Source organism: Auxenochlorella protothecoides, assembly GCF_000733215.1.
Source record: "Auxenochlorella protothecoides strain 0710 unplaced genomic scaffold scaffold53, whole genome shotgun sequence".
In the NCBI taxonomy this organism is placed as follows: Eukaryota; Viridiplantae; Chlorophyta; class Trebouxiophyceae; order Chlorellales; family Chlorellaceae; genus Auxenochlorella; species Auxenochlorella protothecoides.
The window spans coordinates 21,274-32,583 of NW_011934321.1; the positions used below are offsets into that span (position 1 = coordinate 21,274).

The window sequence follows — 11,310 nt, forward strand, 5'->3', positions numbered from 1 at the left end:
CCGCTGCGGCCTGCGGGACGCGCGTTGTGGGCACGGGCGCGGGCTGCAGCAGCTGGTCGTCCAGCTCGGAGGCCTCCAGCTCCTCCAGCTCGCCCAGCAGCTCGTCCTCGTCCAGGTCGGCGGCGGCGCCGATGGGCTGCCCCAGCGCGTCCTGGATGGCGCGCATGTCCTCCGTCTGCTCGTTGATGGAGTCCAGCACCTTGTCCACGTCCCCGATCTTCATCTCCGTCATCACATGCTTGGAGGCCGTCGCCCCCGACCGCAGCGCGTCCACCGTCTCCACCACCGCGCGCTGGTTCTCCAGCATCGACTTCTGCTCTGCGATGCGCTGCACCTGGTTCAGCAGCTGCTCCAGCTGCTGCTCGTACATCTTCTTCTTCTTCAGTGCCATGAGCGCGCCGCGCTTGTTCTTGGCCCGTGTCATCTCCTTGGCGCGCTCCAGCTCCATGGCGATCTTGCGGTCAAGCACATCCTGCCGCTTGATCAGCAGGTCCTCCGTCTGGGTGTGGGTGTGGGGTGGGGGGAGTGTTGATTGAGGAGCTGACGGGGGAGCCTCATCCGTGGGATATCCTGGAGAAGTACCTCGATGCCTCGAGCCTGCAGGCAAACCATGCCCGCAGGGGGCGCCCGCGCCGGGCTGGCATGCGGGGTCCCAGCACCACCATGCCGCACCTCCGACAGTTTCTGGATGGCATCCACCGTCTTGGTGGTGGTCGTCGTGCTAACAGTGGGACCGCTGCCATTTCGTGGGTTCCCAAACAGCTTCTTGAACATGCCGGGCGGGTGTTCGAGGAGGGCGCGGGGGTTTAAGCAGGGGGGATCCTCGTGGGCACAAGCCTTCCGGGGACTCCAGGCTCCACAGCCACGCCCGCGCTCACAACAGGTAGACTGAGCAACTTCAAGATGAGTAGAGATGCTGAGGGTGCATTCACCCGGCGCGATGTCTATTGGTTGACTGGCTTGCCACGCGTTGGACCTCCTCACCGCGCCCGGGAAGAGGTTCGCGCCTGGTACCGCACTGTGAACCCCCGCAACCACCGCAGGTCCCCAGACCGACCTCCGGGGGTTGGCGTGGGTGGGGTGGGGACAGTTCATCCTGAAACCGCCCTTCTGAATCACGCATCTACCCACCACGAGTGGGCGCTGTGCCAACACAGCAGGGGAGAGGCCCGAGACACCACCACCGCGTTCCTGCGTATCACCCAGCCCCGATGCCCTGCTCGTCTGCGCCCGCTGGAGGTCGCGATGAAATGAAGGCAGTCATTTTCCTGGTATGATGATGGCGGAGCCTGAGTCTCCCGGCGGCACGACCATGGGGCTCGGCAAACGCCTGGTGGGTGGCAAGGTTGTGTGATACGTGTTCATGGGAACCATGTCCGACGTGTCGGTTAGTGGGCCACGGCCCTGGGTCTGATTTGAATGTATCTCGGCCACCAACTGCCTCACAGTGTACAGTGTTGCGCGTTGTGGGGCCAGGGATGTGGTGGAACCAGGCGCTCACAGTGGCAATAGCTTCGCGGGGACGCGCCGGCCCCCCCCCGACACGGCCCCCACACCATAAAACATATCCCCCCCAGCTGGCCATGCCGCGCAAGGTGCACCGCCGCATGCGTTCCGTGGAGTCGCTCACCGATGCGACGCTGGCCCCCTCTCCCGGCGAGCCGCGCGTCACCTCCTCCGACGTCTACGGCTTCGCCATCAGCCTCACGGAGGCCCACATCGACGCGCTGGCGCGCTGCACCCAGGCCGCGGCCGAGGTGGAGGCCAGCTGGGCCTCTCACCCTCGCGGCGGTCCCCTGCCAGCGGACGAGGCGCTGAAGCGGCTGTGCCGGCGCGGGGTCCCGCCTTCCCTGCGCCCCTGGGTGTGGGGCGAGGTGAGCGGTGCCCGCGCGCGGCGCGCGGCGCGCCACCCCTCCTACTACGCGGGCATGGCGGAGCTGGGGCGGCACGAGTCGCCCTGGGTGCACCAGATCGAGCTGGACGCCCCGCGCACCTTCCCCCAGAACGGCTGGGTGCAGGGGCAGCAGGGTCAGGCGGCGCTGACGCGCGTGCTCTGTGCCTTTGCCATGCACTCACCCGAGGTGGGGTACTGCCAGGGCATGAACTACATCGCCGCTTTGTTGCTGCTGGCCCTGGAGTGCGACCAGGAGGCGGCCTTCTGGGTGCTGGCCAGCCTCATCGACGGCAGGCAGGGTGAGCTGGTACCTTGGGGGGTGGGAAGGAAAGGAGCGAATGGTGCATCCGGTGCAGTGTCGTCCGTGCCCTACCATCCACCCCTCGTTTCCCTGGCCACTCACCACCCTCCCTGCCCCTCCCAACAACAACAACACAACAGGCATCCTGTACCAGGACATGTATGCGCGCGACCTGAGCGGGACGCACGTGGAGATGCGCAGCCTGCACGCGCTGGTGGCCACGAAGCTGCCCGCCCTGCACGACCACCTGGCGGCGCTGCGCTGCGACATGTCCATCCTGGCCACCGACTGGTTCCTCTGCCTCTTCTGCACCGCGCTGCCCGCCGAGGCGGCGGCCCGCGTCTGGGACGCGCTGCTCTGCGAGGGGCCCAAGGTCCTCTTCCGCGTGGCCCTGGCGCTGATGCGCGGCGCCGAGCCGGCGCTGCTGGCCGCCGAGGACGCGGGGGCACTGCTGCGCGCCATGCGCGACGCGGCGGCCGACGCGCACGACCGCGACCGCCTCATGCACGACGCGTTCGAGAGCGTGGGCGGGCTGCCCATGGACAGGATACGGCGCTACCGCGAGAGGAACCAGCGGGAGGTGGATCACGAGTTCGCCGCCCGGGAGACGCGCAGGGCGGGTGTGTGCGGTGTGGGTGGGAGCGTGGGGAGGGTGTTCTTTGTTGCTGAGTTCACGGGGATGAGGAGGGAAGGGGGGGAGGAGATGCAGTGTTGTGGAGCTAGGGCCCAGGGCACCGCGCCCGGTCCTGGCAATGCAAGGGTCGCCTGCGTGCTGCCGCAGCATGTCATTGCAGCAACTTGCCTCGACCTCAGCATGCTCATTGTACCTGCGATGTGTCATCCTGATCCCCATCTCTAACCTCATCCTCCCTGCCAGGTCGAGCAAATGGCGATGCTGACGGCCGGCAGGACGCAGCCTGCTCGCCGAGCGCGGGCGGCACCACCAAGGAGGAGCTGAGCGCGCGGGGCGGAAGCTTCGTCTCCCGGCTGACAGGTTGGTTGGCTTGTGATGGGGTTCTCGGTGGTGAGGCGGAGCAAAGACCTTCCCTGCACCCACATGCGCCTGCCCTGCATGCTTCACTGGGCCATTGCAGGCAACTATCAAGCACCCACCACTCATCAGGCAGCATTCTTGCATCCCTGCAGCGCTGACGCGCGGCACCCTGGAGTCCGGGCGGACCATGCTGCAGAGGAGGGCGTCCAGCCCCACCACAGAGTGACGGATCGCGCTGGCAACCTCCATCGAACAGACAAACGCAAATGACTCTGACTGCAAGAACTGCACCGTGAACCCGTCACTTCAAGAGGTTAGGGGTCCAGCACATTCAAATTCCTGGTCAATAGGAAGGTGAATGGGCTCAAGGAAGCTGCGCGGAACCCGTCCGGGGGGACACAGCGACTGGTAGGGAAGCTTCAGGGTAGGTGTGCACAGATCAAGAAATTGCTTCCAGACGCCGACATATTGTTCGTACTCTATGCGCGGACTCTGTCACATCATTCATACACCGTCATCGCAGCACAAATTCTCGAGCACAAACCCGTCACCGTCGCACTAGCAACTCGAGTCAGAACTCTTTCATCATGGGCACCGGCTGGAGGCGCTTCACCGAGACGATCAAGCAGACGACCGTCATCGGGTCGACCCTCTCCCCAACCTCCAATGACAGGTAAAAGGGAGTTCGAGGCATGGTGTACCGGTGCAGGGACAATGTGTCAGGCTTGGAAGTTAGATGGGAAGCTTTGGAGATTTGACGGGCAGATGGTACCGGCCCTTCGCCCCTCCGTGTTCCAGTCGGCCATGCTCATCCCAACCGCTGCAAATCTCGACACAGGAACAAGGCCATGCTGGACGAGGCCGCCGGCTTCGAGTCCCACGTGAAGCATCTTATCGCGAAGATCAACGCCGTGACGGCCGCTCACGAGGTGCGTGCGTGCCGGCTAAGCATGTATCCGAGGATCTCATCCGAATGCCCAGGGTGAACACGCATACGATCATCAGCTCATGATCAGGGGATTGCGGCAGCACTTCATACATGCCTCCTTTCTACTGCTTCTGGTTCTCGTGGTCCACACGCGCGTTTGAACTTCATCCCTCCACACCCTCATCACCCCACCGTTCACCTCACCCACCCAGCCCCCAACACTGCCCACCCCCGCAGTCCCTGCTGAAGACCACCACGGAGGCGCTGCGCTCCAACATCCCGCGCGTTTACCACGAGATCGCGCACGCCCCCCCTCCCTCACCTCCCGGCTCCCCTTCCACCCCCTCCACCCCCGGCGGGCACCTGGTGAAGACGGAGGCGCTGACCACGCTGGTGCCCAGCAGCGAGGCCACGCCCATCGCCGCCGACCTGGAGATCGAGCGCATCACCGGCGCAGAGCAGGCGACGCTGAGCTCCGTCCAGAACGAGGTGCTGCTGCCGCTGCAGGCCTGGCTGGACGCCTTCACCCGCCTGCACGCGCAGAAGAAGGAGGTGGAGGCGGTGCGCCTGGAGGTGGACTCCCGCCGCCGCACGGTGGCTGACCTGACAGTCAAGGAGGCCTCCAAGCAGGCCGCAGTGCAGCGAAACCAGGACGCCAAGCACACGGCGGCGCTGGAGGAGGCCACCGCCCTGCTCAAGCACAAGACCGACAAGCTGAACGCGACGGCGGCGCGGTTCAACGAGGCTGAGGCCTCGCTGCACGCTGAGCTCACCGCCCTGATCCAGGACACGGTGCACCTGCGCAACTACGCGGCCAACGCGCTGCGCATCCTGGGCGAGGGCCTGGTCAATCTGGCCCAGCTGGTGTCAGGCTCTGTGGGCGATGTCCCCATCACGCCCCCCGCCGCCGCCGTGGAGAGCTCCCCGGCGCCGGCGGTGGCCGGCACCGTGCCCGCACCCGCCGTGGTGGGTTCCGCCGACGACAACACGCCGCGCTCCGCCGGCGCCGGCGTGGAGCCGCTGGGCCACCTGACCGAGGAGGGTGGGCTGTCGGCGGGCGAGTCCTCCGGCTACGCCGTCGGCGGCACCAGCGAGGGCACCGAGGGCAGCTACGCGGCCGGCAACTACGCGGCCGGCGGCGCCGCGCCGCGCTTCTTCGGCGAGGGCAAGCAGCACGGCGACGGGTGCGAGGCGCTGTCCGGCGGCTCCCACGTGACCACGCCCGACCACACGGGGGCGCAGGCGCTGTCCCACATCCCTGGCGTGGAGGGGCCGGTGAGGCATGAGCACTCGGGCCGCGAGGCTGCGCCCGAGTCCGCGGGTGCCAGGGTGCTGGACCGCATCCCCGGCGGCACCGAGGAGGCGGTGCGCCACACGGGGCAGGAGGAGTATGTCTCGCAGGGCGTGAAGGGTCTGTCCCTCAACATTCCCGCCTAGAGGTACCAGGCGGCGGTCCAATCGCCGGCATAATAATGCACCCCCTCCGCCACCCGACCCCTCTCAAGAAGGCTGTGGAAGACATGTGAGGCCCTTCCTTCAGATCGAAAGCTTTTGCCCTGACACTTGTGTGCCCTGACCCAGCAGGTGGAATGACCCCTGCCATGCATGAGACTGGGAGTGCATCCCGTCCTGCTTCATAGTACATGCCTCGCCCATGACATACTTCTGCTGTAAAATTTGGTTCTCCGTCAGTACATACTAGTGGGTCACGTATTGGATTGCTTGTTCCTGCCGTCAGCCCTTGGGAAACATCCCAGCAATCAACGATGTAGCTCCCGCGCTGCCTACTGCTGCCCACGCAACGGACAGCGACATCGACTCCTCGACTCCCTGAACTCGACAGCGCCCAGCAGCCGGTCCTGTGTGAATTATTGCTCGCTGCCCTGTTATATCAATTGTAGCTTCCCGGGTCCCCTACCTCCCTCTGTCTCCCAGCATTCCGCTGCCATGGGGGCAGGTTGGCGCCGATTCACGGAGGGTCTCAAGCAGCACGCCCCACTGGTGTCGGGCGGTCTCAGCCCAACGCCCAATGCAAGGTAATGGGCGTGTCGGGCTCCGGTGGGGGCCAGCGGAGGGGGCATTCCACACAGCCACGAGGGTCACCTCGCTGCCCCCCCCCCCTCGACGCGTGCGAATGCGCAGTCCGCACAGCGCCGGGCTCAGCCTCCTGACCGTGCATCCCCTTTCCCGCAGGAATACGATCATGCTGAAGGAGGCGGGCGAGCTGGCCGCGCAGCTCAAGGGGGTCGTGCAGGCCATCAAGGCGCAGCGCGAGAGCAACGAGGTACGGCGACTCATCGAGGTGGCCGGGCCGAGTGAACGTCGCACATCGTCAGTGTATGCCTAGGTGTCCCTCGAGGCTCGCCTGTGTCTCGTGCCCCCAATCCAGGGAGCAGGGTTCCATGGGCTCCTGGTCAGCAAGCTCCCCCGTCCAGCAGTCCCCATGTTGGTGTCCCAATTTCCCCCACCCCCCTCGCACATCCCCTCCCTCTCAACACCCCACACCCACCCCCCTCCACATCTGAACCCCTCTGCAGAACAGCGTCACCCTGATCGCCCGCCTGCTGGGCAGCAACCTGCCGCATGTGTACGAGGACCCCAGCTCGCCCAGCGCCAGCCACAGCGTGCTGGTCGGCGGCGCCCTGGACACCGAGTCGGTGGTGCGCACCATCCGCGACGCGGGCGCGCGCGTGGATGCCGACGTGGTGGCCCCCCTGGCTCAGTGGCTGAGTCTGTATGACACGCTGGTGTCCAAGAACCGGGAGCTGGAGAACCTGCGGCTGGAGGTGGACTCCCGGCGCCGCACTGTGGCCGACCTGACGGTGAAGGAGGCGGCGGCGCGCGCCAAGCTCCAGCGCGCCACCGACGCCAAGCAGGAGGCGCGGCTGGACGATGTGGTGCGCACGCTGCAGCACAAGACTGACAAACTGAACGCCGCGCTGGCGGAGTTTGCCAAGTTCGAGGAGGAGCTGCACACGCGGCTGGTGGGGCTCATCCGCGACGCGGCCTACGTCAAGGTGCACCTGGGCGCGGCGCAGGGCACGCTGGGCGCCGCGCTGGCCTCCGTCAGCAAGCAGGTGGAGGCGGTGCCCATCCCCGAGGTGGCCGTGGCCGCGGGGCCCAGCCTGTCGGGCGCGGTGCGTGCACACGGCAAGGCGCCGGCCGCCGCCTCGCCTAGATCCTCCATGAACACCCCCGTGTCGGGCGGCGCGGACCCCAGCAACCCCTTTGTCGCGCAGCAGGCGCCGGGCACGCCAACGCAGTACCCGGGCATGCACCGCAACACTGTCTCCTCCGCGGTCTGACCGTGCGCTGAGAGGGCAGTGGAAGAGAGGGTGGTCGTGGGGGGGGCCATGTGAGGGGCCATGGGCAGGCGATGCTATGCGGGGCGCTGCCCGCAGCCAACCCCCGCAGTCCCATTCCGCGCCCCCCAAAACTGTTCCCTGCGATACCCTACATCCCTGCCGGCACCCGCAACCCGGGGCAATCTTGGGCTTGGACCTACCATTCGGCGCTACTATGGCCTGGATCCCGCCTCGGCCACTGGAGACCTTCCAGACCACCGGAGGGCCCCTTGCCCGCGCCCCCTCCCCCGAAAACGTTTGACGCGCTGCACCGACCACCCCTCATGCTCCCCTTTGCGCACCCAGACTTGACCCATCCCATATCGTGCCATCGCTCCGATTGTTGTAAGGCTGGTCCTACGCTCAGTGTTGTGCAGTACAGTCACATCTCCAGGGGGCCGGTGCCATCCTGCGAGCCTGCCCTGCCCAGCGGATTGCCTGGGAAGAGCATGCCTCTGGTATTTTGCTAGACAGAGGACATCTTCTTATACTGTGAGAGCTTGAGTGTGCACCTGGCAACCCGACACAAGTATCGCACTGACAAGCCAAGGCTCTGACCCCTCCGCTCTGCCCCTCTTCCCGACAAACGACACGGGCCGCAGCAGTTTACAGGGGGTCGGAAAATCAGCGCAGCCGCGGCCCCGCAGCCGCGTCAGGGCTTGGGCGGGCCCCCCGGCCCGGCAGACCCCATCTGCTGCATGAACACTTTGACCGCCGAGAAGAAGGCGTCCGCGTCCTTGACGTCCACCACGGCCTCGCCCGCGCCGTCCTCCCGCTGCGCCGGCAGCGCCGCCAGGAGTGGGTGATCCTTGACCGCGCCGGCCTCCCGCCCGCTCACCCCGATGCAGGAGAAGATGGCATCGTCGTCAAAGTTGAACTGTGGGATGTTACGCATCAAGTAAAGGTGAGGGTTTTGTGGCAGGAGTTTGGAACCTTGTACAGGTGTGATGGGGGATTGGAGCCGCTCGTCGGCATGGGCACTGTACCGCGAGGCACCGCCCTGGCTCGAGCCGCCCTGCGCAATGGCCGGCCAGGCTTGGAGACAGGTTTACCTGGCCCTCCCACCCCCCCTCACCCTCTCACTCCTCTCCATGCCCCCACTCCATCCCATGCAACCAAAGCTCGCCTTCTGGTGCATGTCGTACAGGTCGTCGACGGTGGCGGTGTCGTACATGGCGCGCAGGTCGCGCAGACAGTCCAGGGTCTTCAGGGGCACGCCCGGGGCCTGCAGGTTGGCCATCAGCCCCAGCCAGTAGCCGTTGTCCTTGAGGTCAGTCTCGTGCCGCGCGGCCAGCGTGCGCTGCGCGCGCTGCAGCTCGCGCCCGCTGATGGGCTGGGTGCGCAGCGTGCGCAGCACGCGCAGGCTGGCCATGGCTGCCTCCCCGATCTTGCCCGGGGTGGAGGTGACGGCGACGTGGAACCAGCCCGCGGGCAGGCGGTCGAAGCCGGCCAGCTCGAAGGAGACGTCGTAGGTCAGGCCCAACGTGTCGCGCACCGTGGTGAACAGGCGCGAGTTCACCACCTCCGTCAGCAGCGCTGTTGGTTTTGTTTTGCGTGGGGTGGGAGGTTAGGGGGTGAGCTGGGCCCGGGGTGGTGGCATCGCAGCGGAGGAGGAATGTCTCGCTGAGCAGTGTACCGACGCTCCAATGGTGAGCCAAACCTGCGTCAGCCAGCAAGGTATTCATGCAAGAGCCCCACCCATACGCCCGTGCACCCCCCCACCCCCCACCCCCACTCCCAGCTCACCCAGCGTGACGGAGGGGTAGAGCGGGTGGCGCCGGCGCACCGCATTATGCTCGGCCCAGACGGCGGGGCTGGAGCCGCGCGCCGGCGGCGGCGCGGGCGGCGCCACCGTCCCCGCGCTCGCCGCGCCCTCCTGTGCGATCGCCCAGCGCGGCGGCGCCGCGCCCGCGATGAAGGCGCACGCCCGCTCGTCGGAGTCGCGCAGGTGCCAGACGCTGTGCCGGCGGCGCATGGGCGGCGCCAGCAGCGCAAAGGCGCGGTCCGGCGCCGGGGTCGCGTCCCGCGCGTCCCCGGGCGCCACCGTGCCCAGGTACTTGAGCGCCGCATCCTCCAGCTCGGCGGGGTCGAAGTCGCCGACGACGCACACCTCCAGGTTGCCGGCGCGGAGCTGGGCGCTGACCGCGGCGCGCATGCCCTCCAGGCTCAGCGCCGCGATCTCCTCCTGGGTGGGGTCCCGGAACTGGCGGTCCACGCCCATCATGGCCGTCATGATGCGGTCCGCGGTGGCGCGCTCCAGGCTCTTGGGCAGCGCGCGCGCGTGGCTGGCGTACATCTGCTTGGCGCGCTCCGCGGCGGCGCCCTCCCAGGCCGGCGCCTCCAGGAACAGGTGCAGGAGCTGGAAGGTGGCGGCGATGCCGCCGCCGGACACCGCCAGGTGGAAGTCCATCGCCACGTGCTCCTCGTCCGCCTCCAGCACGCAGTTGATCAGCTTGCTGATGCAGAACAGCTCCACCTGCTCCCGCGCCCAGCCGCCCACCGTCCCGGACTCGCTCAGCGCGCGCACGCCGACGGTGACCGCGCCGGTGCCGTCGGGGGCGACGGCCGCGCGCTCGCGCGCGCGTCCGCCCGCCGCCGTCACGCGCAGCGCCGCGGCGCGCGGCTCGTTGGGCGTCACGCGGTAGTTCAGCGCGACGCCGTTGGACAGGCGGCGCTGGACCACGCCTGAGGCCGGGTGCGGGGCTGGGCGCGCAGACCCGGCCCCGGGGACCTCCACCCAGGCGGGTCGACGCTCCTCCAGCAGCGCCGCCAGCACGTCCTCCGGCACCAGGTGCTCCGGCACGTCCACCTCCGGCAGCGGCGCGACGTCGGCGCCCCCCGCCTCCGCCAGCGCCGCCGCAATCTCCTCGCCGCTCAGCCGGAAGCGCACCGCGCCCTCCGGCGGCTCCTCGTCGTCGGCGTCGCCGTCGGCAGCGCTCGGGTCCAGCGCCGCGTCCAGCGCGGCGGCGGGCGCCGTGGCGCGCAGCGCCGCCGGATCGACGTGCTGCGTGGTGGCCAGGCTGGCGCCGCGCGCCAGCGGCACGCCCCCGCCCGAGCTGTGCCCGCTGGCGTCGGTGAAGGCGGGCAGGCAGGCCACGGCCGCCGTGGCTACGCTGGGGCCCGGCGCCGCCCAGGCCTCTGGATCGGCCGCGTACTCCTCCATCAGCTGCAAGATTGTGTGATGGGGCAGGTGAGTATGGTAGGGAGGGGGGGGGGCCTGTGGAGGTCATGGATTACCGAGGAGATTGCCTGCACATGCTCCTGCATGCGTCGTGAGCCCGCGTCTCTGTTGCCGCAGTGATCATCCCGCCCGGGACCCCCCCCCAAAAAAAAACAACCCCCAACCACACCAACCTGAGCCTCGTTGCCAAAGTGGCTGGCGAACGACAGCAAAGACCGCGCCAGCGCGCCGACCTCCTCGGCGGAGATGCCCTCCGCGGTGGCCACCAGCGCCTCGTGCGCCTCGCGCGGCCCCAGCACGGTGTGTCCCAGGGCCAGGCTCTCCATCACAAAGTCCAGGTGCTCCGCGCTGGGCGTGCTGTGCGCCGCCTCAGCCAGCTGCTCGCTGTCGCGCAGGAGGGCGGTGCGGTAGCGTGCCAGCTCGCTGGGGCTGACGCCGTGGCGCTGCAGGCGGCGCAGCTCCGCCACCGCCACGCCCACCGCGCCGCGCCAGTCCCCGGGCTCCGAGGTGATGGTCAGCGTGGACACCGCGCAGCCCTCCCGCCCCGAGTCCGAGTGGTCCAGCTCGATGGAAACGAAGGGCGGATCGGCCTCCACGTACCGCGCGTTCACGCGGAACTGCAGCACGCTCAGCAGGATGCGCACCATGAACGCGCGCCGTGGGGGGGG

The 11,310-nt window shown here is 68.0% G+C and overlaps 6 protein-coding genes across 6 annotated transcripts in view; 3 read left to right on the top strand and 3 right to left on the bottom strand.

Moving 5' to 3' along the window:
* F751_4434 (Vacuolar protein sorting-associated protein 32-like protein 1) overlaps positions 1 to 774 on the bottom strand; it is a gene marked incomplete at both ends in the record, with an annotated part of 2,229 nt that extends 1,455 nt beyond the window's left edge. Inside the window, 2 exons of the mRNA XM_011401829.1 lie at positions 20 to 499; positions 673 to 774. Coding sequence (XP_011400131.1) covers positions 20 to 499; positions 673 to 774 — 582 coding nt within the window. The remainder of the gene's footprint in view (positions 1 to 19; positions 500 to 672) is intronic.
* On the top strand, positions 587 to 892 carry F751_4435 (hypothetical protein; the record flags this gene model as incomplete). Its single annotated transcript, XM_011401830.1, has 1 exon — positions 587 to 892. One exon carries the CDS (start codon positions 587 to 589, stop codon positions 890 to 892), a length of 306 nt encoding a protein of 101 aa, XP_011400132.1.
* A 691-nt stretch (positions 893 to 1,583) lies between these two features.
* On the top strand, positions 1,584 to 5,554 carry F751_4436 (TBC1 domain family member 2A; the record flags this gene model as incomplete). The annotated part of the gene is made up of 7 exons (XM_011401831.1): positions 1,584 to 1,874; positions 1,938 to 2,193; positions 2,336 to 2,824; positions 3,073 to 3,193; positions 3,752 to 3,862; positions 4,028 to 4,118; positions 4,355 to 5,554. The coding sequence occupies 7 exons, from the start codon at positions 1,584 to 1,586 to the stop codon at positions 5,552 to 5,554; spliced, it is 2,559 nt and encodes an 852-aa protein (XP_011400133.1).
* A 510-nt stretch (positions 5,555 to 6,064) lies between these two features.
* F751_4437 (hypothetical protein) lies at positions 6,065 to 7,422 on the top strand (the record flags this gene model as incomplete). The annotated part of the gene is made up of 3 exons (XM_011401832.1): positions 6,065 to 6,153; positions 6,311 to 6,401; positions 6,655 to 7,422. 3 exons carry the CDS (start codon positions 6,065 to 6,067, stop codon positions 7,420 to 7,422), a joined length of 948 nt encoding a protein of 315 aa, XP_011400134.1.
* Positions 6,837 to 7,112, bottom strand: F751_4438 (hypothetical protein; the record flags this gene model as incomplete). Its single annotated transcript, XM_011401833.1, has 1 exon — positions 6,837 to 7,112. The coding sequence occupies one exon, from the start codon at positions 7,110 to 7,112 to the stop codon at positions 6,837 to 6,839; it is 276 nt and encodes a 91-aa protein (XP_011400135.1).
* A 421-nt stretch (positions 7,423 to 7,843) lies between the features above and the next one.
* Positions 7,844 to 11,310, bottom strand: part of F751_4439 (putative zinc protease PqqL) — a gene marked incomplete at both ends in the record, with an annotated part of 6,447 nt that continues 2,980 nt past the window's right edge. The window contains 7 exons of the mRNA XM_011401834.1: positions 7,844 to 7,916; positions 8,166 to 8,338; positions 8,537 to 8,997; positions 9,208 to 9,970; positions 10,100 to 10,369; positions 10,463 to 10,627; positions 10,816 to 11,269. Coding sequence (XP_011400136.1) covers positions 7,844 to 7,916; positions 8,166 to 8,338; positions 8,537 to 8,997; positions 9,208 to 9,970; positions 10,100 to 10,369; positions 10,463 to 10,627; positions 10,816 to 11,269 — 2,359 coding nt within the window. The remainder of the gene's footprint in view (positions 7,917 to 8,165; positions 8,339 to 8,536; positions 8,998 to 9,207; positions 9,971 to 10,099; positions 10,370 to 10,462; positions 10,628 to 10,815; positions 11,270 to 11,310) is intronic.